The sequence below is a fragment of the Miniopterus natalensis genome, chromosome 11 (assembly GCF_054644295.1).
Source record: "Miniopterus natalensis isolate mMinNat1 chromosome 11, mMinNat1.hap1, whole genome shotgun sequence".
Taxonomy (NCBI): domain Eukaryota; kingdom Metazoa; phylum Chordata; class Mammalia; order Chiroptera; family Miniopteridae; genus Miniopterus; species Miniopterus natalensis.
The window spans coordinates 72,083,704-72,109,212 of NC_142091.1; the positions used below are offsets into that span (position 1 = coordinate 72,083,704).

General features: G+C 49.5%; 1 protein-coding gene across 1 annotated transcript; it reads right to left on the minus strand.

The window, feature by feature from the left end:
- Nucleotides 1-54: 54 nt before the first annotated feature.
- Nucleotides 55-23,554, minus strand: LOC107539806 (phospholipase A and acyltransferase 3). The gene is made up of 4 exons (XM_016216396.2): nt 23,402-23,554; nt 12,696-12,798; nt 7,875-8,143; nt 55-1,937 (listed from the first exon to the last, which is right to left on the minus strand). The coding sequence occupies exons 1-4, from the start codon at nt 23,414-23,416 to the stop codon at nt 1,836-1,838; spliced, it is 489 nt and encodes a 162-aa protein (XP_016071882.1). The 5' UTR covers nt 23,417-23,554; the 3' UTR covers nt 55-1,835.
- Between the last annotated feature and the right edge of the window lie 1,955 nt (nt 23,555-25,509).

Consider the following 25,509-nt stretch of genomic DNA (forward strand, 5'->3'; position numbering starts at 1 on the left):
CAGTTTTCACACACCTTCATTTTCTCTTTGATAACATTAGCTTTTTAAAACACCACGCCGATTAGTAAAATGCCCACCCTTTTCATTTCAATCTTTGTGTCCTTATATTTTCAGTGTCTCAGCTCCTGGAACTACTGTTAAGTTGCTGACCTGTTGCTAAACCCAGCTCAAGACCGAGTAACAAACATCCTGGGTCAACGAGCGACTGCTCCGGAGACTTGACTTCCTCGTGGTGACCAGACCATCTGAATTCTTCATCTTGACAGGAACCATCCATTTCCACAACCAGCGTTCCCCAATTTGCACGCCTAATCAACCCCAAGTGACCTAGCCGACATCTCTCCTTTTCATGGAGGACCTTAATGAGAACAGCTCTCATGGTCTTGCCCTTTATAACTAAACTCTGCCTTTCCTTGTTCTCTCTGGAGCACAGTTTCAGTTGTTACCCGAATCTGTGCCCATTACAATCCATCCTGTTTCCACACCGAGAGGTTCAGCAGCAATCCAACCTTCTCTCTTCTATGCGTCCCTCCCATTTGATGTGAAGCCAGTGAAGCAATTGTACCGATTGTAACTTTTAGTGTCAAATGTACCTTCACTTACCTTTCTGCCTGCATAAGTCCCTCTCACCCCCCCAAGTCAGAGCACTGTTTCAAGGCTAGCCCTCAATAAATCCTAAATAAAACTTTTCTTACATTTACAGAGAGTCTGTTTTCTTTCCCTTGGCAGCCCTGTCCAGGATTCCCAGACAGGGTCCCCTGACAACCAGGGCTGACAAAGGAAACATTCGCAGCACCAGCAGAGCATTGCTGAGGAACCCATAAAAGCCCCTTTTAGAGAGATGATCATTTTGAACATGGGCCAAGCCCAGGGAGAAGTAGCCCACCGCAAGGCACTAGCCACAAGAGGTCATTCCTTCCCTCAAGGCCTCCAGGAGGGCTGGGCAGCAGGGAGGTCAGGCGGCCCCCACACCCCCAACCCTTAAGGTGCGGGGCAACCTTGCACCATGTGACCCGGCCCATCAGGGCAGCCTGGTCGGCCTAGTGGGGTCACCCGACCCCAGGGCAGACAATCAGCAGGCTGAGCTAGGTGTGGTGAGCGGAGCCAATCAGATTCTCTCTCAGGAACTTGACCTGGGAGCACCTGGTGGTGGGGAGGGAAGGGGCCACAGAACAGGATGCAGGATCAGAGACTTGGGGACTGTCCCAAGCCCAGTGGTGAGGAAGCAGGAGTGCCAGGGCTGGGGGGGCTGGAAGCAACAACGCGGAGGAAAGATGTGAAGAGCAGAGAGGTAATGAGGCTGGTTTTAAGATTGGTAAGAGCATATACTGAGTTTCTTTATGGCAAAGGTTTGCTTTGGTTTGCTTTGAACTCTGGCGGCTGAGTCTAGAAGCTCCCCTGGGTCTAGTTCCAGGCCAAGGTCCTTCCTGTCCCATGGATCCTGTTCTTGTATATCAATCAGGTCTGTCACCCTTGCCCCATATATCCTCACAACCAGAAAAGCCCATTATCTGAGATAACAGGCGTCGGGCTCTGTCTCCTGCGAGGCCAAGAACGCAGCCCGCAGAGAAAGTGAGAGAAAGTCACCAAAGGGCCAGGGCACAAACTGGCATCGCCAGGAACAGAGCTCAGCCGTGGCCTCAACGGACTTCACACCAGGCAGTTCTTGCTGCATTTCCCCCAATAAAATCTTTTTATTGGGCTTTATTTAGTTCTATGAAAATAAGCCTTATTATAAAAACAGAATGAAATCCATAAACCAAACCTCAAAACCTCTAGCAAAACAAGACCCCCTTAATGTATAAAGTAAATGCTATCAGGGCAGTCCCTTCAACTCATTGCTTTTGTCGCTTGTTTCTTGAGATCATGGCTCCAATGAGGCCGGCAGCTGCCAAGCCCACACCTGCGATGCCAACTGCCACGATGGCATCTCTGACCTGCAAGAGAGAGGAGGGTGGATCAGACTCTGTCAGGAATCTGCATACAGGCTGTACATTCAACGAGAACATTCACCTTAGAGAGCCGCACATGCCCCTTGGTCTCCTTAACAAACTCAGAAGTCAACAAATATTGGCAAGGAAATGGGGAGAAGAGGGCAGGATGGGGAAAGAGTTGGGGGATGGAGCCAGCTGGCCAGGAATCTGTCTGGACAGGAAGAGGGAAACTCGATTTGCACTGCGGGTATTTAAAGCACATAAATCCCAGAGGGTGTCTGTGGAAAGGACAGGGAAATGAAGCCTTATGATAAAAACAGAATGAACATAGTTGAGATCCTGGCTGGCCAATGGGGAGCCCTTGAAGCTGGAATTGCTACTGAATACTCAGTGAGCTATGACCTCCCCGAGAGCAAGGACCTCACGTGCATGGCTGTAGCCCCAGTGCCTGGCCGGGCGCAAGCGACACCAATTCCTGTGACAATGCAAAGGGAGAGCAAGCTCCCTCTTCAGCTCATAGCAACTGTTCCCAGTGAAGGCACACGGTCCAAATCAGCAAAGCTGCACTTTTCCCCACTGAAGGCTTGAAAGAGTGTCCTGAACACAAATCACGAAATCTCACCCCAAAACCAAGCCAGGCATTTAAGCAGAATCAAGAACAGCAAAGGAAAAGATTCTCAACCAACTTATGCCACGAAGTCCAATGAAGAGTGTACCACAAGTCCCAGGACCGAGAACGAAAATGTAGGCTCGGTACCCAAAACCCACCCCCTGGCGTGACACGGTCAACACTGCCCTGGCTAGGCTAACCACAGAGCTCACCCAGGTTGTGTATGTTGTGGCTGCCACAACCCCTACATGCCCAATGTAGAGAACTTGGAGGTCTCCTATGGCTGTGGGCATGTGTGTGCCCCTTAAATGCACCCAGCGCTGCTGTGTGAGGCGCCAGGAAACACACCAGCCTAACCAACCGCACAAGGCAACCAGCACTGGTGCTCTCAGCAGCCAGGACATACGATGGCGACACTGGGTGACGCTGCTGCTGGGAGGTTTGACTGCTTCCCGGTCTTTAACCTTTCCTCTAAGGGCAACGGGGCACGGCTGCGTGGCGGCCGCGGCTCTGTTGGGTTAACCTGCTAGAAGCCTGCATCAGTCCAAGTGCACCCCGCGTTTTCCTGGCTCAGCTCCGTGTCAGGGTGGGGGAAACGGTTTGCAGGTGATGGAGGAGGCACAATGTGCCCCTGGTTCTCCACAGAACCTCAGAGTGTGAGGAGAAATGCTGATGCAGCTGGTTCCTACAGAAGCTACTTTGTCAAGGAAAACAGCAGCCCCGTTGTCGGCGGTCATGCTTTGGGCAGAGTTAGAGTATAATGAAACACCAGAAAGTGGTATAGTTAGTCCTGGGGGTGCACATTTTATGGGGAAGACGACAGGCCCGAGAGTCAGAGCTACTTCAGATGCCAGCAGTGGTTTCCTGGTGCAAGGCTGCTGGGTCAGCCCAGCCACGGGGCTGCCATCACCTGAGTTCCGATCATGAAACTGGCTGCACAGTGTGGGTCATGGGTCTTAAATCAGAATGCTATGCAGGAATGCTAAGAAACCTTTTTTTTTTTTTTTTTTTAAGTGGACAAACTGAAATACTATCAGAATACAGAAAATTAGCTGTTTACGCTACTACACAGCTTCTCTGAGTTAAGCCCCAGAACTGTTTCTGGGGAAAAAGAACATTCTAATGTGCTTTCTTCAAATTCAGTAACGTTCTGAGTGGGTAAAAGAACAGTGTTATTCTCAAAGGAATTGGATTTGGACGATTAGATGTTGCAAAATAAAAATGCGTATAAAGTCTTTGTATAGAAATTTGGCTTTAATATTTACAGTAATATAAAAATAATCCCTTGTAATTTATCCAGATTTATGTAACATATGCATTACCAATGGCCACATCTTCAGTTTCTATTTATCTGACAAAAAGTAGACTTCACTACGAGCGTAGCTCCTAGTTGCTTTTTATTTTTTTAAATATATCTTTATTGACTTCAGAGAGAGGAAAGGAGATGGAGAGAGAGACAGAAACATCAATGATGAGAGTCATTGATCGGCTGCAGCCCGCAACCCGGGCATGTGCCCTGACCGGGAATCAAACCCTGATGGCCTGGATCCTAGGTCGACGCTCAACCGCTGAGCCACGCCCGGCCGGGTGCTCCTAGTTGCTTTTTAAAAAGTACTATTCAGCAGGCCAAAATGGATTGGCGAGAAATGTTCAATGTGATGAAAAGCAAGGACCTACAACCGAGACTACCCAGCAAAGCTGTCCTTTAGAATCGAAGGTCAGATAAAGAGCTTCCCAGACAAGGAAAAGCTAAAGGAGTTCATCACCACCCAAACGGTACTACATTAAATGTTAAAGGGTCTTCTTTAAGAAGAAGAGGGGGGGAAAAGGAAAACCATGAACAATAAAATGGCAATAAATACATATCCATTGACAAATGAATCTAAAAAGCAAACAAGCAAAACAGAAACAGACTCATAGATACAGAGAACATTTGACTGCTGCCAGATGGGAGGGGGTTGAGGGGATGGGTAAAAAGGTGAAGGGATTTAGAAGTACAAATTAGTTGTTACAGAATAGTCACGAGGATGTCAAATACAGCCCAGGGAATATAGTCAAGAATATTCTAATAACTATGTATGGTGCCAGATGGGTGCGAGATTTATTGGGATGATCACTTAGTAAATTATATAATGTCTAATCACTGGGGGGGAACACCTGAGACTAATATAATATTGTATGTCAACTATAATTGAAAATTTTTAAATGATTTAAAATGAAAGAAAAAATTAAATTAAAAGTACTATTCAGGCCCAGCCAGGCATGGCTCGGCGGTTGAGCGTCGACCTGGGAACCAGGTGACCGGGGTTCGATTCCCGGTCAGGGCACATGCCCGGGTTGGGGCTCGATCCCCAGCGGGGGTGTGCAGGAGGCAGCTGATCAATGACTCTCTCTTCATTGATGTTTCTCTCTCTCTCTCCCCCTCTTCCTTCCTCTCTCTGAAATCAATAGACATATTTTTTAAAAAAAAGGACTATTCAGTATGAAGGCTTATTTACAAAAGCCGACTAAATATGCCTTTTTTGGGAGCCTGAGTATTTTTAGGTAGGTGGAAAGTCAGGGAATCATTTTTTAGAAAATCTTAAGCATATAGAGCACAAAGTACATTTTAGTCTAAATCCATTGCTGCCCTTTCTAACCGGTAAATTAAATGAGTCATAAATATTCTGCTGAAGGAAAATCTAATCTGCTTCAAAGAGCAAAACACAAATAACCGTAATGACTGACCAGATTATTAAAGGCACATAAAAATGTCCTCATGTGTTCAACAAAGAGGAGGGTTGCCACTTTGACAGCACTTACAAAGGAAAACACTGCTAGACATTTCCAAAATCTACTAAGCCCACCATCTCTCATGGGACGGGAGGCATTCGGAGGTAACGTTTTAGCATGGCCACACCACGTATCCTGACCGTTACTTGCCTAGGCCAGCAGTTCTCACGTGGGGACGGATTTGCCCTCTAGGGGAACCTGGCAAGAGCTGCAGACATTTGATTCTGGTCAGGGAGCGCTACAGGCAGCTGGCGTGTAGAGGCCACAGATGCCACTAACCACCTTGCAGTGCCAGGGCGTCCTAACAGCGAATGATCTCCAATGTCAATGACCCAAAACGTCAATACTGCTGAAGCTGACAGACCCTCATCCTCGGCCAAGAAATGGAAGGGGGGGGCTTTGGAAACAGTACAGGTGGCACCTCTTTTTGTTTTGTAACACATTCTGGTTTTGTTTCCTGGGAGGGTCCGAGAGAATTGTTTATGCTGCTTTATTGTTGTGTCAGTTTTCGCCCTTTCAAGTGGGTGGGTGGTGCGCAGGGCTAAAGCCATTGGAAGAAAAGTGTGATGTGTCCAATCTGCATGTTTCATTTTGCAAGAAGAGTTGAATTATTGTTTCTATGAAGAGTAAATGACAGAAACTATTTCTTAATTATCTCACTATCTCAAAGTTGGAATTGTATTTAACTGCTCTTAAATAGTATTCGTGCCTATCACCTATCAACATAGGTATTTACAAAATTATGTAACAATTTTGTATTGACACATAATTATTTATATAAACTTGTGAGTCTGTTTTTGTTTTGTTTTGTTTTGTTTGTTAATCCTTACCCGAGGATATTTTTTCCATTGATTTTTAGGGAGGGAGGGAGGGAGGGGGAAAGAGAGAGAAACACTGACGTGAAAGAGACACATCAACTGGCTATCTCCTGCATGAGCCCCAACCAGGAACGGGGATCGGACCTGCAACCCAGGTATGTGCCCTTGATGGGGAATTGAACCCGAGACCCTTCAATGCATGGGCCAACACTCTAACCACTAAGCCACACCAGCCAGGGCCTGTGAGTCTATTCTTTAGTCTATTAATAATCAATGAATAATAAAAAATTAGATGACTAGGAGATATTTTATAAATCTACCAAATCTTCCTAGTGTAGCACCCTAAATTTCATAGGGTATCTTACTGCTTTAAAGTTTCTATACTAAGTTCTACTTGAAGTTTATTTCTGCATAGGAGTATGGAGACTTGCCTGAAGTAGACGCCACATATGAATGAGGACCTCAACTGTTAGGCAGTATCATCAATAATGAAAACAGATTTATTTAGCATAAGTTTCTCTTTTTTATGCTGATACTGTCACCGCTACTTTTTTTAAAACTTCTATTATACCCAATCTATCAATAAATGTTAAGTTTTCTAATCAAAAATAAATAAATAAATAAATGGAAAGGAGAGCAGAGAAGAAAATCAGAGGAGCAGTCTAGGGGTCCAACAACCGAATAATTGGAGTTCCAGAATGAGAGAAGAGAAAATGGAAAATTTCCCAGAACTGAAGGAATGGGGTTTCTAGAATGAAAGAAGTCATCAAGTGCCCAGCACAATACATAAAAACAGATCCACACAGGTGTATCATAGTGAAATTTCAGATAAAGAAAGATTCTATAGCTTCTGGAAAGAAGAAATAGATCACAAACAAAGGATCAAAAATCTGAGCCATTTCAGACTTCTTGACAAGAGCATTAGCTAGATGACAATGAAGCAATGCCTGCAAAATTTTAGGGGGGAAAATCATACTTTTGCATCAACGAGCATCTAAGAACTTTTCCAATGTTCACACACACACACACACACACACACACACACACACACACACACACACAAATGGTACTGAAGTGACGAAGGGGAGAGGAGGGAGTGGGAACAGGAGGTTGGTTAGTTATCCAGGAGAAAAAAAGATTCAAAAAAGAGGGGCCATAGCCAAAATCAAACTTAGTAAATGAGCAAAACTGCGTCCCCTGGGGCCTCCTGGATTGAGCCTTGGGTTGCAGCAGGGCTGAGGACAATGTTTTTCATAAGCATGAAAAGCTGTGTCCAAAGACCTAGGCTTCAAATCCCACTGCTGCTACTTAGCAGCACAGTTGCAGATTCCCAGAAAAACACAAGTACCAGGTCTGGAAACTCAACACAGAGTTGTTACTTAAGTGCCGTGAGCCTCGGTTTCTCCATCTGTAAAATGGGAATAATAAAACCCGTCTCTGTCCTGTGGGAAGGGTCCATCTCAGGGCCAGGCAGCCAGGGAGGGCTTGGCAGTGGCAGTGACTGTCATGGCTGTGACATCACCCCCTAATGGCACGGGTCTGCTCTGTAGACTGGCACGTCTCCCCACCCGCATCCCTACCCTGACTGTCACTCCGTCGAGGGGAGGGATTGTGTCCCTGCTATTTTGTCTAGTTCATGTCTCTGTCTCCGCCTCAGCCAGGCCCACACAGATGTCCAGCCACTGTCAGCTGAATGAATGGTCTGGCTCCCGGGGACAGGGACACAGGCTGAGGACGCACCTGGTCGCTGCGGGGGACTCCATAGCGCAGCTCGTTCACGAAGTGCTCACAGTTGTCGCTCGTCAGCTTGTAGAGCATCTCCTGCCCCACCAGCTCCTCCGCCCGCCGGACGATTTTGCTGGGCGGCAGCGGCACATACTTCTTGTCGTGTTTGTTATTGACTTGGTACTTGTCCTTCCCGGCCACAGAACAGAGCAGCTCCTTCTTCACTATGGCCTTGTCAGCGAGGGCGGACATGATGCTGGCCGCACCAGCTCCCGCGATTTCACCTGCGGTTCACAAAGGACACAGAGCGATGGTCCTGGGCAGGCCCGGGGCTCAGGGCGGGCTTCGCGCCGGGCACCCACCCTCGGCACCATCCATAAGAGGATGAGCTGATGTGGAAGGGAAAGGGGGGAGGGTCAGACACATGCTGTGTGGCTTTGGAGAAGGAGCTTGTGGTCTCTGGACCCTGGTTTCCTTATGTGAAGTCAGGAGTAGTGAAGTTCCATGATTCGTGGTGATTATTTTTAACCTAGAGGGCTGGTTTTCTACACCCTGTGCCGCCTCAGTGGCCCTCTTGGTCATTCGATGTGGGCCCTGAGCACACCCACCTCCCTGGGCGAACAGGGTGTGAGCCTCCAGTGCTTCTATCGGGGCTACACTTCCTTGGCATATACAAGGCTGACTACTGCAGGAAAGGTGGATGGATTTGCCCTTCTGGGAGCAAAGGGACCAAAACCCCATAGCTGCTCCCTGGGATGTGACACCAGGGAGGCCCAGTGGGTTCACCAGCATAGCCCTGGCCAAGGCTGAGGGGCTGGAAGGGGCAATATAGCTCCAATAGTGAAACTGCTTCAAAGAAAGGAAGTCTGGGGTCACTATGACGACCAGGCTGGCGGGGAGGGAGAGCTGATGCCGGCACAGAGCCCGGACACCCTTCCCAAGGCCGCCAACCTGCACTGTGCGCAGGGCACGCTCCCGTATGATGACTGAAAAGGCAGTGGGTACCAAACAGGTGGGCCTAGAGAAGAGGCTCCCTCTCCCTCAGAGAGCCACTGTGGCCCTGCTGGGATCGGACCCCCGGCTCTCCCTAGCAGGGGAGGCTCCCTGTTAAGCTGGGCAGGCGTCTTCCACTGTGACACCGTATGACAGCAGCAAGCAGTGGCAAGAGGGGCCGATCAGATTCCAGGTCCTCCTCTGCTTGGCTTTCCAAACAGGACTATACCTGTTTGCCCTGTGTACGATCCTGAGATTTTAGAAAATCAGGGGAGCCTGGCCGGTGTGGCTCAGTTGGTTGAGAGTTGTTCCATGCACCAAACGGGTGCAGGGCTCAATCCCCAGTAGGGGGCACGCAGGAGGCAGCTGATTGATAGTTCTCTCTCACTGATGTTTCTCCTCCTCCCTCTACCTTCTCCTCTCTCTAAAATAAATTTTTAAAAAGTCATATTTAAAAATAATAAAAAATATTTTTTAAAAAGAAAGAAAACCAGGGGACTTTCCACTTGCTACCAACAGGGCAGAAGATGCTTGAGTGGTTCACGGGAGTAAATAAAAGAGATGGTGCCATGTGTAAACCCAGAGTGTGTGAAGAGAGTCAGCCCTTTGGTGGGGTGGGTGGCAGGGCTGGGGCTGGAGTGAGGCAAGTAAGATGCCTGAAGCAGCCCTGCCAGCGTGGCTCAGTGGTTGAGCATCGCCCTGTGATCCAGGAGATCTCGGTTTCATTCCCAGTCAGGGCACATGCCTGGGTTTCAGGCTCGATCCCCAGTGGGGGTGTGCAGGAGGCGACCAATCAATGACTCATCACTTATGTTTCTCTCTGTCTCCCTCTCCCTTCCTCTCTCTGAAATAAAAGCTTTTTTAAAAAAATTAAAAATTAAAAATGTCTGGAGCATAAAATTTCAGGAGGTACCAACTCTCAGACCAGGCAAGTATAAAGTCATCCCTAAGAGTGAGGCCTCCTTAAACTCTGCACCCTGGGCGCCACCTGGTGGGTAGTTCAATAGTGCACAGGCTGGCAGTCAGAAGCTCTGGGTTCTGATACTACCTCCATCACTGGGTGGTCCTAACCGGTAACTTAACCTTGTCAAGCCAACGCTGTGGGTAATCCCCAAATACACACTACAATCGATACAGGAACACACATCAGTATAGTAATTTAAAGTTACTTTAAAATTTTATTTCAGTTCTTAAAGTTAGTCTATTAAAGAAAATAAACAATTGTAGAAAGGGCACGTGGATATGGCAAACGATTGATGGCTAAACTTTGGGGAACATCAGACTGGGCATCATTAAAGGCACATCGTGGTTAAAGGCACAGAATCCAAAGTGGGACAGCCAGGGTTCGAGTCCCACCTTCACCACTTCCGTGCTATGTGACCTTGGCAATTTGCTTACCTTCTCTGAGTCCCAGATTCCCTGTAGAACAGGGACAATAACAGTCCCTCCCTGTCCCTACCACACTGCCGAGGAGCTGCAAGGATGAAAGCAGCGGGCCACATAAGGTGCCTTCCCCGGTGCCTGGCATGAGGTGAGTGCCCAGCACATGTTAGCTGCCGTCATTCTTGGGGTTGTTCCCTCAGCTGCCTTCCAATTCTAATTCCTACCATTTTCTCAGTAGCCTGAGGTCAGTCCTGACCTATCTTGCAAGGTTCCTGGGAAGCTAGAATGAGAAGCTGCTGTAGAGGCACCTTTTCCCTTTTAGGAACATCACATACCCAGTGATCCTTGGCATCCCTGGGCGCCCAGACCCCCACCACGCCTTCCCTGCCTCCCTCCACCCGTTCCACCCACTCAGTGCAGTCAATAACCAATACTGAGGCCCTGCTATGTGCCAGGCCTTGCCCGAGGTGCTGGAGATAATGGCATAAACTAGACAGCCCCTGCCCTAAGTAGCTCACATTCTAGTGAGAGGACACTGACTCCAAACACACAGACAAAACAAGGTACTTTCAGCTACTGAAAACGCTACGGATCAGGGCAGGCGAAGTAATCCAGGAGAGGGTGACTGGGGAGGGGGCACCAGCTTGGACTGGGGGGCCACCAGGGAACGGGCATTTGAGTTGAGACTTGAGTGATGAACAGGAGGCAGCCGTGCCGAGATCCAGGCAAGAGCACCACACGCAGATGGGCCAACAAGAGCAAAGACCTCGGGAAGGAAAGAGTGTGGCCCGTGCAAGATGCAAGGGGGCCACGGTGGCTGCAGTCTAGAGACTCAGGAGGGGCTCCGAGGAAGAGGAGGATCAGAGAGGCGGGCAGAGGCCGGACCACACCAGGTACAGGGAAGACGAGGGTCAGAGAGGCGGGCAGAAGCCAGACCACACCAGGTACAGGGAAGACGAGGGTCAGAGAGGCGGGCAGAGGCCGGACCACACCAGGTACAAGGAAGACGAGGGTCAGAGAGGCGGGCAGAGGCCAGACCACACCAGGCCCCACAGTAGACAAGAGATTTGCTCTATGGGGGTTAGAGAGGGGACATGTGAAGCCGAGGGGCGCTTGTTTTACCAACAGATCTTACATTGGTTTCTATGCCAATAGGAACAGCCCAGTAGAAAGGGGAAAGATGACAATACAGAGAAGGTGGGAAGCCTAAGGAACAAAGAGCTTGTGAAAGTAAGAGGAGGGGGTCCAGGACCCAACATAGGGCTGGCTTTTTTTTTTTTTTTAACATATCTTTATTGATTTCAGAGAGAGGAAAGGAGAGGGAGAGAGAGAGACAGAAACATCAATGATGAGAGAGTCATTGATCGGCTGCCTAGCCCACAACCCAGGCATGTGCCCTGACCGGGAATCGAACCCCAATCTCCTGGATCCTAGGTCGATGATCAACTGCTGAGCCACGCCCGGCCGGGCAGGACTGGCTTTTTAAATAAGAGCATGGACACTTGTTGCATTTTAACAGAAGAAAAGATTCTGTGGGTGCAGATAATGGTGGTTTGGTTAATCAGGGGTGGGGAAGATGACATCTGCTCTGGTTACTTGTGATTTCTCTGTAAGTACAGGGGGAGGCCATTAGTCACAGTAAAGGGGTGGGCAAGCCATGTCCTAGAATGGCCCCGGCAGCCGCACTCAGCAGCCCAGGACTGGAACAGACCCGATGTCCGGCAGCAGAATAGATAACAGACTGTGGTGTAGTCATATCAAGGAAAAGACTGGGCAACGAAAATGTGAGAACTGCTGCCACTCACAACACGGTGACTCTCACGGGGCCAGGAAAGAGGCAAAGCTGGTCTGGCAAGAGGAGCTGGAACAGCGGCTGCCGTTAGGGAGGGTGAGGGGACACTGGCGAGGCGTGTGGAGGGGAATGTTCAAGATCTTGATCCGGGTCATTGTCACAGGGATGGAGACCGTTTTTTAAAATTCATGGACTATATCTGTGCGCTTATTTATGTTATATCTCCATTTAAGTAACTAGCTTAAGAAAGGGGTGGGGAATTCTCACGACAACTCTCCAAGTTCAGTGTTCTTAGCCTCATTTACAGACAAGGAAACCAAGGCTGGGGAGTAGAAACTGGATTCACGGCCAAGTTTGCTGCTCCATACCCATGCTCTTGGAGTCTTACACTTAAATGCTGAATGTGTCCTATTCAAAGTCATAGTATGTAAAACCTGAAAGGCAGAGCTGCCCCCTTGGGAGCCCACCTCAGCCCGGCTGCAGAACCCCTAGGGTTCCGAGGAGCAGAGTTTGAAAACCATTGCACCAGACCAAATTGCCTTCTTATAGCACTCAGGAACCAACTGCCAGTTAGGGAGCAAAGAGAACATTGGGGTCACCTTTGCCCACAGCTCCCCATCTCCCTCTCCTCCCAGCCCCAGCACAGTGGAGACCCTGGGCATCCTTACTTGGTGGGGCCAGGTGGACCACATATCCATCACCAACGTAGATGGCCCAGTGTCTGTAGAGGGGGCGGAAAATCTCAATCAGGTCTCCAGGATTGGGCTCTGGCTGCAAAACCAAGAACAGGACTGTTAGAGGCGGGTCTAGCGAGACCTTGGAACCATGGGGCAAAGGCTGGGGTCCCTGCCAGAAGCTGTCAAATCAGATACATGTCCCACAGACACTTTGAGACCTGGCTGAGGACCTGACCAAGAACTGGTAGCAGTCTCTGGCAGTGACGTCCTCCTGGCTGCTCATCCTGATGATAAGAGGGAGGGTGTATGTGTGTATGTAAAGGAAAACTATTCCTCCTCTCTGCTATACCCACATCAACATGTGTGGGTTTTCCACACCAAGCAAGCCAATCTTCAGTGAACTCTAACACCCCAGAGTTAACGCAGACCCCACAAGTTAAAGGCTCGGTCCCACAAGACTGCCCCCCCACCGCAATTCGGGTGCCAATCTCACATCCAAGTTGTCCCCTGTGCTTCTAACCCACCAGCCATAAATTGGGAGTTCCCACAGCCCCCTCCTCAGGTTCAGTCATTTCCTAGAGCAGCTCACGGAACTCAGGAAACCAGTTTGCTTACTCGATCACCAGTTTATAACAAAGGGATACAACTCAAGAACAGCAGATGGAAGAGACGCATCGGGCAAGGTGTGCGGGGAGGAGCACAGAGCTCCACACCCTCTCCCAACACCTCCACGTGTCCGCCAATCCCTTAGATTGGGGTTTGTTATGGAGGCTACAGTATGTAGGCACAATTGATTAAATCACTGGCCATCAGTGATTGACTCAACCTCCAGACCTCTTTTTTTTTTAATCCGCACATGAGGATATTTTTTCAATTGCCTTTTCAGAGAAAGTGGAAGGGAGAGAGAGAGAGAGAAACATCGATGTGAGAGACATATCGATTCGTTGCCTCCGGCACGCGCCCCAACCGGGGCTAGGGATCGAGCCTGCAACCCAGGTACGTGCCCTTGGTCGGAATTGAACCCGGGACCCTTCAGTCAGAGGGCTGACGCTCTAACCACTGGGCCAAACCGGCCAGGGCAGGAAACTTCTTTTTAAAATGAGGTGGACGGAAGTGGACTTGCCCACAGAGCCCTGCGCGCTAGTTAGAAGCAAGGGCCCGCGGTTCCATGGCACGGAGATCTTCTAGACGCGGCGCTGAGTGGAAAAGTGAGAATGAGCGCTGCAATACAACACCCCTTACGTAAATTAAAGATGTCCACACAGAACCCAGCAGCACATGTCTTATGAGAACCATCCCTGAAAAAATAAATTTAAAAAAGCAACAACTAAAATGGAATCATGCAAACTAAAGAACGGCACATTGAACACTCTAGGATGCTGGCCACTGGGAAGACGGAGTCAGGGGTGATGGCAAAAAGGAACCAAAAACCCCAAAGAACCCAACCCATAAGAGAAGGGGGCCCGCAGCGGGGACAGGCTGCCATGAACTAAGGGTATGATTCACCTTCTAGCACTAAAATCTAACTAGAGGAACAATGACTTCACGATATACATAAGCCAACTCGGCTGAATCAAAACTAAGAACGCGAGAAACCCCGTTGTAAACTTAGAAGTACAAAGTCTATAATCCACAGGCCAAATTTGTGCCTCTGCTTATTTTTGCGCGCAAGCTAACACTGGTTTTTACACTTGCTCAACGGTTGGAGGAAAAGTCAAAAGAATACTATTTGGTGACACAAGAAATTCAAACTTCAGTGTCTATACAGGTGTCCTGGCCCACGGCCGCACCGGGCACTCGCATTTACCTGCTACACAGCGGGCTGCTTGCTACACAGCGGAGTTGAGTGGCTGCGGTGGAGACATATGGCCTCCAAGACCTACAGTCTTCACTAGGGGCCTTTACAGAAAGTTTGCCAACTCCTTAGATAAAGGGATCAGCAGCGCCGCCTCCCTCCCTCCACTTGATCCCCAGGCATGGGAATCAGGGTCCCCTGTTGCCAGGCGCTTCTTCCCCAGGAACCATGGACACCAGCAGGAGGCGCCAGGAAGAGCTGCCTCTCCAGGGCAGGGCTGGGCCCCCAGGCAGTACAGGACACAGGGCACACCGGGTGACAGCGGCGAAGCTGAGACTCTGCGCCCACGGGACTACAGAACAAAGAGCCCTTATCCTCCCGCAAAAGCAGGGTCACAAAGGGCTGTGCAGCAACCATTTTCCTTAGCAAGCAAATTGAGGCGAAATTTCTGGCCTCCAAACGTCACATTGGAAAAACGACCTAAACAACCATTAATAAAACCAATTGAGAGGAGATTAAAGACAGCGGTGGACTGAGTGGAAGCTACACTGACACTCTCCCGGGACCAAGCTGGAATGACAACTAAAAATATAGAAAAACCACCCTGAATAATTAACTGCAACTGCAGACGAGCTGGAGAGCACCCTCATAACCAAGGAGGAAGAGCAGAGACCACATAGAGACTGGCGGGAACTGCGGAGGCGTGAGAGGGCTGGCTGGGCCCCCACAGTCAGCACTGAAGGTCCGGAGGGAGATTTCAGCTTTGGGGGTTCCCACTGAGGACTCTGGGGCCTAAACCCCAGGCTGGGCTCCCCAGCCCAGAGCACCAGAACTGAGACAGGTGCCCACATAACATCTGGCCCTGAAAAGCATCGGGTTTCTGTCTGCCAGGGAGAGATGGCTGGAAATGCAGGCACCCTCTTAAAGAGCCAACTCACAGTTTTGTATGCAGCCACTCACCTTGGGCTCCAGCAGAGGGAGGGCAGAGTGGACTGGAGCTGTGTGAGGAGAGTCTGGGGTTGCAGGCTCTGGAGATAGAGCTCACAGGGCACCCCTCTGGATTCCTGTGCTGAATCGTTCCCCCATACTGCAGAGGACATCTTTCTCAGGCAGACAATTTGCAGCTTTTGCCTGGGGGTGGAAGCAATTGCCCCACCCTGCTGGAAAACCTCTGCCCTACCCAGAGGAGTGTCTACAGCCTGAGGCTCATTAAGAGAATCAGATTAATCAGCCTGTAGGCAGAGGCAGACCTCAGAGTGCTTTGAGTCTTTGCCTGATCTGCTTCTGGACCTGGGCCTTGGAAAAGCAGACTTTGGTGTGCATCTTGGTCCTGTCCAACCGCACCCAGCACCAGGAGAGGGGACCTCAAGCTGAGGGTTGTTGATAGCTCCAAACAGGGTACTCAGGGCCAGTAACAAACTGCGTCTGACACTGGCCTGCACCAGAGACCCTCCAAAAAGATTGAGAGTCCTTGCACGCCTAATACATAGAAACAAATCCAAATAGGCAGCCAAAATAGAGAGACAAAAAAAAGCACCAAATGAAAGAACAAGAGAAGTCTCCAGAAAAAGAGCTAAATGAAATGGAGATAAGCAATCCATCAGATATAGAGTTCAGAATACTGATTAAAGGATGCTCAACAGCATGAGAAAAGATATGGAAACTATGAAGGAAATTAAGAATGACATAGCAGACGTGGAAATAATCGGAAAAGATATGTTGAAAAACATTACTATCCCCATTTTTGCTTAAAATACATTTTTATACATTTATAAAGCAAAATGTATTATATACTATGTATGATCTGAGGAAATGACAACTAACTTGTATATTATGTACTGTGGGAGGTTGGGACTCAGGGACTTTCACATTTTATGTTATATGATTTAATTGGTTTTTTACCAGTATGAATTACTTCCATAATAAAAAAAATTAAGATTTTTTTAGGTGGGCAAAAATCCCTCATGTTGATGAACTTGTGGTTCTTTAACTGGAAAAGGTAGACATTGTCTGTCACCTTGAAACCAGCTCCCTTGTGGAACCTGCCACTATGACCATGTTAATGCTGCTTAAAAGTAAGTAATACTTCACTGTAACATAAAACCACAAAATAATTTTTAAAATAAGACAGTGGGATGCGTATCAGATCTTGGAATTAGGAAAGACACTCTAAGGATAAAGGCCAAAGAAAAAGGCATAAAGTAAAAGATTAAAAGGTTTTATAAATTTTAGCCCTGGCCGATTTGGCTCAGTGGTTAGAGCGTCGGCCCTCAGACTGAAGGGTCCCAGGTTTATTGCAGTCAAAGGCACGTACCTCGGTTACAGGCTCGGCCCGTGGGCACGTGCTGGAGGCAACCAACTGATGTGTGTCTCTCACATCAATGTTTCTCTCTCTTCCTTCTATTCTCTCTGGAAAGCAATGAAAAAAATATCCTCAGGTGAGGATTAATAAATAAATAAATAATAAAAGGTTTTACAACTTTTTAAATGTTAAAGTTCTTATTATTGAAAGTTTCTATTAGTGCCTGTTATGTTCATATTCCCTTTTAAGGGAAAACGATCCCCACAATCCCAGGCGCCCAGGCAGCTGTGTTCTGTACCACGGGATGGGACCAGCCTCAGCCGGCTGGACCAGAAGGCACGGCCCCCAAGCAGGTCAGCGTCCTATGACCACCTCGAGAAGCAGAGCTGGCCTAACCAAATGCTCCCCTTCCCTCCCTCCCTCCCTCCCTCCCTCCCTCCCTCCCTCCCTCCCTCCCTCCCTCCCTCCCTCCCTCCCTCCCTCCCTCTCTGTGTATGTGGTTCAAAAATCTGAACCAAGAAATGAAAAAACAATAGCTTTTTGGCAGTAGAGGCTAAAACTGAAAAGTCATGATGTAGAGGAAGAAGAAAGACCCCAGTGGAGCATGGACCAAACCAGTGGTGGGAGGAGAGCATGCCAACTCGGACCAAGCAGAAGCCCTTGTTGACAGCGGGAGAGAAGGGAGCAGGCATATCAAGAAAGCGAGCTGAGTCCCACCACTGCGGACGGCAGAGCACGGGAGTGAAGATGCAGACTCCAGGGGCTGGGATGCCTGCAACCACCTTGATCCTGAACTGCCTCCCAGCTCTAGGCCCTGGCAGGCCCGGCCTTATTACAGCTCCTGTTCTCTGATTTTCACAGAATCCCCTTACGTCTCCACGTGTGTCCTTAAACTAAACCTTCTTTACTTGAACTAGCTTAAGTGGGTGGCTTATTCCTTAAAACCAAAAGAGCGAAGGCAGAACATCCTGTGCATGGAAAAAATACCCCAAACAAACTATCTTGACCAACTCGAAGAACATGACAGAAAAACGGTTAATATCTTTAATATATAAAGAGTTTTTATAGATCAATAATAATAATAAAAAAGATTTCAACACCAAAATAGAAAAAACTGGACAAAGGGCATGATAATTTTAAAAGGAGCAATATGTATTATCATTAATACAACATATTCTATCTCACTACTAATGAAATAAATTCAAATTAAAAACTAGTTTGAGAGGAATTAAACATGAATACTAAATACAGGAAAAGATGCAGGCAAACAGGCACTCTCATCCACTGCTGCTGGGGATGTAAGTCAAATTATAACTTGTCTCGCTAACCCTAAAAATATTAATGAGGCGGGGTGTGAAGGAAAGAGGAGCCAACAAGGACCCCCGAGGCTTCTACCAGAGCAACGCGAAGGCCAACCGGGCAGCGGGAGCCAAACGCAGAGGCTCGGGAGGCGGTGAACGCAGGTCGGGAGGTCAGGAGAGTGGCCTGGGGTGAGGGTCACTGGCGCCATCTGGGAAAACAGCTTCTACTGGGAGCACAAGCCTGGCTGAGAGCACCAGAGGAGAGGAACTGGAGGTGATGCCAGAACAGGCGGCACCTGAGATTTCTGCGGAGGCCTGAAAGGTGAGAGGGACCCGACGTGTGGCAGAGAACTGAACCCCATCCTACACCCCCTCACACCCCCTCACGCCCCCTGCCACGGGAGAAGGCCAAGGGAGGGAGTGACCTGAAGGGCATGGAGGGGGGCAGGTACACGGGGTGGGGGCCTCAGGGTGCTTTGGGATTTGGCCAGCAGCAGGGTCCCCGAAATGAAGCGGGAGGCTGGCTTTTTTTAAAGATTCCAGGTGATTCTACTGTGCAGCCCAGAGCGAGAAGCACAGGAGAGGGTGTCTGAAGGGGGCGAGGGGTAAGACTGAAAGGTGAGTCTGAGGCGGGCAGCCATGCCTCATTTTTCAGGAGGGAAACTGAGGCTGAGATGAGGTCACCCGCCCAGCGTCAGCCTGAAATGGCCCACCACAAGGACAGGGAAACAGCCTCCAGCCGGCCCGCGGTGACCCGGCGCCAGAGGGCCATGGTGCTGGGCAGGACTGGAGAGGAAAGCCTGGCCACTTTCAGAAGGATTTTCAACCCAAGGGTTGAAACACAACAAAAAGCATGTTTTTCCTTGGAGGCCACTAAGGAAGTATATTCCAACCCACCCACACTCAGCCCCCTCTAGCCGCATCAGGCATCTGCTATTTTGGTTTTTGAGTGAAATATTTCAGGCGTATACAAAATGCAGAAAGTAGGCTGAGCACAACCGCCCCGGGTTTCAGTCAAGATGGATTTAGTTTTCAGAAACAGCAGACTGATTACAGCCTTGGGGCTCCAGAGCCAGACAGCCTGGGTTCAAGTCCCAGCTCTGCTACTTACTAACTGGATAGCCTGGGGCAAGTTACTCAATTTCACCCAGTCTCAGTGTCCTTAGCTGTAAAATGGGGGTAATTATAGCACCTGATTCGTGGAGGTCTCCTGAGGATTAAATAAGTTCATACCTATGAAACCCTCAGCAAATACCATCCGGCTCATAAAGGGTTTTTTTAAAAATTGTTTATTGATTGATTTTTAGAGAGAGAGAAACATTAATTTGTTGTTTCACTTACTTATGCACTCTTTGGTCGATTCTTGTCTGTGCCCTGGCCAGGGACTGAACCCACAACCTTGGCATATCTGGACAACACTCTAACCAACTGAGCTACCCTACCTGGCCAGGACATAGAGGACGGTTTTTGCTGCCACTGTTCTAGTTTTGATGTGGAAAGGCCGCAGACAGCTCTGGGTCTAGGTGGAGACACTGGAGGTTGTGAAACCCAGCATGGAAGCAAGTTCTCTCCCTGCTGTGATGAAGCTTGTGATAAAAAAAAAGGACCAGAGTCCCATGTGGATGCTGAGAAGGGACTTGCCAGCTGGGAGAGGGGAGTTCCCATGACATTTTAGGAAGAGAAGAAAGCCCTGAGGAGCTGGCCATCAATCCTGTCTACCTTGAGGCTGCCTTTCAGAGCCCCACCGAGACTGAGCCCCTCTCTGCAATATTGCTGTGTGACCTTTAGGCATCACTTAACCTCTCTGAACTTCTTTGGTAAAACAGGCTATTAAGACCCAACGGGGAGGGTCTGTGTGAGAAATAAATAAGGTAACAGGGGAAGCTGTAAAACCACTTCTGCCCAGGAGAGGGTTGAGGCGTATGAGGAGGAGGCCTGACTGCCCAGCCTCCCCAGCTTCAGGCCCAGAGGGAAGATGGAGGAGGGGTTGAGCTAACACATTACCTCTGCTCTCGTCAGCTGCTGGGAAAGGGACAATGTTGGTTCCAGCAGGCACCAGGCCCAGTCCCAGCCCCAGCAGCCCAAAGGTCATGGGTATTTGGGGGGGGTGCTCATCCACCCTCCCAGGCTCTTGCCCTCCAGGCCCCAGGCCTGTTCTATGTGTCCAATCCCACCCCATGTGAATCAGGACTGCCCCCACTCATCTGGAAACCATCAGGCACTACTAGGGGTTTTCACATGTCTAGCATCCGTACAGCGGTCCATTTTACAGACCAGGAAACGGCTCAGAGATGGGAAGTAACTTGCCCAAGGTCTCAGAGCTCTCCAAGAAGCAGTGCCAGGTTCCAAGGCCAAGTTCTTTTCCACAAAACCAAGTAATTCACATGAAGGTTCTGGCATCCGATGACAACCGCATGGAACACGGTGCCTCTACATCGCTGCACTCTAGGCCTGAAATTCTCTTGGCTGTTCACTGGCAAACTCCTCCTCGACCCTCGAGACAGGTTCAAGGTCTCCACCCCCTCCGGCGCTCCCCGATGCCCCAGCACAGAGTGTTGCTGTTGCCTCCAAGGCTGCAGCCCTGTTGCCCAGTGACTAGAACTGGGCTGAGCCCATGGGAAGGAGTGATCACGTTCCTCGCCCAGCCCGCCAGCCAGCCTGAGCAGCCAGCCTGGCACACACAACGTGCCCAGCAGAGGCTGTGGCCCTCCCAGCCTGCAGCCCCTCCAAAAGCAGGAACCCCTGCTCTTTGGAGGAGGGTCTTCTTCTCCCTGCTCCTCTCTGCACCGTAACTGGCTCCACAGAGCTCTGTCAGAACATCAGAGGGTCAGGGAGAAGCCCAGAAGAGAGTCTAAAAAGTCAGAAATCAGAGCAGGCCCATCAATTTCCTCATTATGGACTCGGTTTCACGTCCCCAGCAGCAGCTGCTCAACAAGACAGATTAAAAACAGGTGGGAGGAGGGGGCGCAAAGGCTCAGGCCTACTCACTCTAAGCACATTTGGGAAACAGGGACACACCAGCACTGCACTGGCACTGACCAGGAGGTGACCCAGGCTGGTTAAAGGGCTCAGAGAAACGTGGGCCCCATGGTAGACTCGCAGCCTCTCCATCTCAGGGACATCCAGGGAGCTGCTATAACAAGTTAACTCTTGTCAAGCCCTCAGCGTCGGGCAGTGACACACCCAGAGTGGGGAGGCGGCAGCCGTATTCCCTGGGTACAAATAGGAGTTGTCCATAGAGAATTTTAAAACAACGATAAGACACACCAAAAGTCAGTCTCCTGTTTATTCTCTCCACGTGCTGACAATTTTAAAGACCATCAGCGGTAAAATACAACTCTCCCCAGAGCTATTTCATTGCTCTGAGTTTTATTTCTGCAGATTTAAGTTCTATTTCTGAGATTAAATAAAATATATGTGAGCCTCAAAGTAGCCTGTTTTCATTTCTTTTTCTTTAAAAGCCTTTGTCTTCTACATGGAAGTTCAATCCAAGAGCACCCAGTTAGTCAGCCCCCCAGACACATTCAGCTACAGTGTCTGTTTCAGTGGAAATTTCCCAAATAGCTTAGCATGGTCTGAGCTCACTTTTGACAGGCTTTGTGTCAAATCCTGCGGCCCTACATTTTCCTGTGTTGAAACAGAAGACAAAAGAGTCTGCCCTTCCAGTGCCAAAAGAAACCAAAACTGAAGTGTTTGAAAGCCTGAGTCATTTTCACAGAGAACTAGACTCTCATTCAAAAGCAGTGGATTAAACAAGAATCTCCATCACTCGGCCATTTTCTCTGATTTTTGCAGAAGAAAAACGGGGGAGAACTTTGCCAAATAAGATAAAAACTTATGATGACTTTTCTGGTGAAGATGTTTTAGTAAAAATGTTTCAAATGTGGAGATATTGAAACATCATCAGAATTGATTTTTTAAAAGATATAGGCAGTATTGCAATTTCTGGACTGTATTATGAAATGGGGTTTTTAATGACTCTCTGACAAACTTATCCTAATGTTTAAGGCTTTTCCTATTTGTATATCTTGTTTCATATGAGAGAAGCTTTTGAAATTAAAATTAATAAAAAGTGTTCTTCAATCAACTGTGAGCAATGATGGCTTGACAAATCTAGCTCTACCAAATTTTGAACATTAATATGCAACGATAGATTTTTTTTATTATTTTTTTTAAAGATCAACTTTGTCATAGACAACTTTTCAGAAGTTAAATTTCCAAAACAGAAACTGTGATGTTAATTCCCTTCTGTGACCAACCTATATGTAAGGATAACTTTTTTTCAAAAATACATTAAATCAATTAAAAACTATTAACCCATTACTTTTCTCTATTTTTCTCTATACTTTATTTTTCACTTTTTTATTTTTCCACTGGCATGAGTTCATATAAAGAGCTCAATAAAAATGTTTACTGTTTCTTTTCTGGACATTATCATTATTCATCTCATTATTATTACTGAAAATAATGTCAGATGAAGGAGAGGAGTATTTAAAAATGACCACTCCAGGTATCAAATGTGCTGGGTACACCCTGAGGCCAGGCACTTGGGGAGCTGTTTACCTGGACTGAACTGAATCATCATCATCATAGTGAATTATGGCTGAGCACTTCGTACGTGTGCAAAGCACTGTTCTGAGCACTTTCTAAGTATTAAGTCGTGAAATCTTCACTGGGGGGAAACAATGAATTTGAAACTTGACCCAAGTTCCACAGCTAGGCGCCCGAGGGGGCGCAGGGGAGAACAGGTGCCAGGTGGGTCTGCCTCCAAGGCTGCACTCCGCCCCTCTCTGCAGCCAGCGGTGGGAAATCGAAAGGGGGCATTTGCTAAGCCCTTTTATAATTTCTGAACCACATCGCAGGTTTGAAAAAGGAAAAGTGAAAGCTGGGCAACTGCTGACAGAGGGGGTCATGAGGCCCTCAGCTGAGACCAGAAAAAGCCACTGTGATCAGACCCAAGAGGGGCCTGGGGCAGCAGTCCAGCCCTGACCTTTAACCCCGCGGAGCCGGCCCAGGGACTGGTGTGTCTCAGGAAGGCAGCTCGGGACCTCGGGGAGCAAGGCGCCCCTCACTGCCTCCCTCGTCCTGCGGGTTCTGCCTTCCTGGGGGCCTGGTTTTAAACCTGCCCGTGGAAGTTCAAGTCCTGAGACAACTGCAGCAGGTGCCTGCTGCCCCCAAGCGACACCTGACGCCCAGGGCGGGTAGAGGTGCGGCCTCTCTGAAGTGATAACTCTGGCTCCAGGACGAGTCACCACTAAAACTCGGCCCCGCCCGCAGCCCACGTCGGCTCCAAACTTACAATGGGCGCCAGCATCTTCTTTCCTGCGGTGGACCCTCAATCTCAGGCTGGAGTTTGCTTTATCGGCTGCGTAAATGCCTGAGGCAGGGGGAGCAGGGGTTCGTTATGTCATTAACAGGTAGCGGCGTCCCCAAGATCCCAGGGGACGGTGACTTCTAGCAGGGAGACCGTGCAGCTGGTCTCCGATCCTTCGGGCAACAACCGGCCCCCTCCCTAGGAGTCCCTCGCTCGCCCCCCAGCCCTGCGCGAGGCTGTGAGAGGACGAGCCCCCCGATGGGGGCGCGGGAGCTTCCCCAGCGACCCGCGAGGCGGGGGCGCCGCTGCGGGGAGCGCGCCAGGGACGCGCAGCAGCGCCACCCGGCCCGCGGAGCTCGGAGGCGGCAGCTGCTCGCTGACTTGCTGGCTGCCGCCTCCCCCGACTTTCCGTCCCCGCGCAGCCCGCAGGGGCCCCGGGGGCCGCCCCAGCTCCTCACCCTGCCTCGAGTCCCGGGGAGAACCGCGAGAACCGCTCCGCCTACCGCGCGGGCTGAGAGGCGGCGCGGCCGCAGAGGCAGAGGGACCGGGTTTAGAGGCCACGGAGTCCCGCCCAGCGTGAGGTCACCCGGCCCCTCCCCGGGGACAGGACAACAAGAGCTTCGCGGAGCTTCAGGCCCGAGGCAGGGACCGCCCACTCCAGCCTCGGACTGACCGGACCCGCTGCCGCCCACTCACCCGGCGCCTCCCTCCGCGCGCCTCCTCCGGGGAGGCCCCCACCCGGCCTCCGCTTTATGCTCGGTCCCTGCACACACGTCACACGAGTGTAAGCAGTTCATCTCCTCCACTAGAGCGGGCTTATAGTTTTAAACTATATTAAATAAAGGCATTAGAAGACAAGGGTCTAGCAGAGAGTACTTTTTGTTTTGTTTTGTTTTTTTTAATATCTTTATTGATTTCAGAGAGAGGAAGGGATAGAAACATCAATGATGAGAGTCCGCATTGATAGGCTGCCTCCTGAACGCCCCCAACTAGGGATCCAGCCAGCAACCCCCGCATGTGCCCTGGCGGGAATTCCAACCGGGATTCGAACCAGGATCTTCTGGATCTTAGGTCCATGCTCAACCGCTGAGCCACGCCAGGCTGGGATAAAGTACTTTTAACTATTGGGTCTTATGCCATCAGATACGCCCCTAAACCTGGCACACAGTAGGCATCCCATGAATGGATGAATAAATTGAATGACCAAACACAGGCCCTTCCTTACACTGGGCTGTGACTCCAGAAGAGTAGAACCAGCTCCAGTCCATCTCCATGTTTCCCCCACTCCCAGCCAGTGCTGGGCCTTGGAATCAGGATGCTTGCGCCAAACCCTGGCCCTGTCACTTGCTAGCTATAGGATCCAGGCACCCTTCCCTCTCTGAGCTTCAGTTTGTTCGCCTGTAAAATGGAGTGATGATACTGTACAACATGTGAGATAATACATAAAACTACATTCCCCAAAGGGAGAACAACAAATGGAATGGTACTTATAAAGTGCTGAGCCCCATGTGAGGCACGTGGTAAATCATGTTATTAACATGAGCAAGGCTGCAGGTGTTATTCACCAGCTTCCCAACAAGGAGAGTCAGAGGCCCCGTAAGTAAACACCAGAGCTTTCTGTGCATTACTACTCACCCCACAAAGTGCTGTGCACGTGGAGCGAGTGACCAGCTGTAAGGCAGTCCAAACCTAGGATGGCCAAGTCTGCTTTTAAGGAAACCAGACTTTCTGCCCCTCCCTACTCTGTTTCCAGAATTGCTCAAATGTCACATCCCTTATGTGTGTGTTTTTTCCTGTCATATTGCTGTGCCAAAAAAAACCAAAAAGCATCAAGAGGGGCAGGGATGTCAGGGTTCTATATTGTTACCTTTCAAGCTGCTCTAAAGGAGGAGCTGTGTGAGGAAGGCCCCAGGCCTGAGAAGCTACCACTTGATGCCAGCACTGTCAACAGGATTGTCCTCAACCCATTCTGCATTGTCACCACTGTACAGGTGGACAGCCACACCAGAATCTGTCACATGCCTCCAAAGGCTCTGGTGTTTTCTGCAACCATAGCTATGGAATCCTGCTGTGTGGAGATTCTTTGGGGGGGT

Bases quoted from the DNA above. Each gene is read 5' to 3' on its own strand.
- LOC107539806 (XM_016216396.2), bottom strand. The intron at 8,144-12,695 runs GTAAGGATGCCC...TGTGAACCGCAG, and splicing joins GGTCCACCTGGCCCCACCAA to GTGAAATCGCGGGAGCTGGT. The intron at 1,938-7,874 runs GTGCGTCCTCAG...TCTCTCTTGCAG, and splicing joins GAGTCCCCCGCAGCGACCAG to GTCAGAGATGCCATCGTGGC.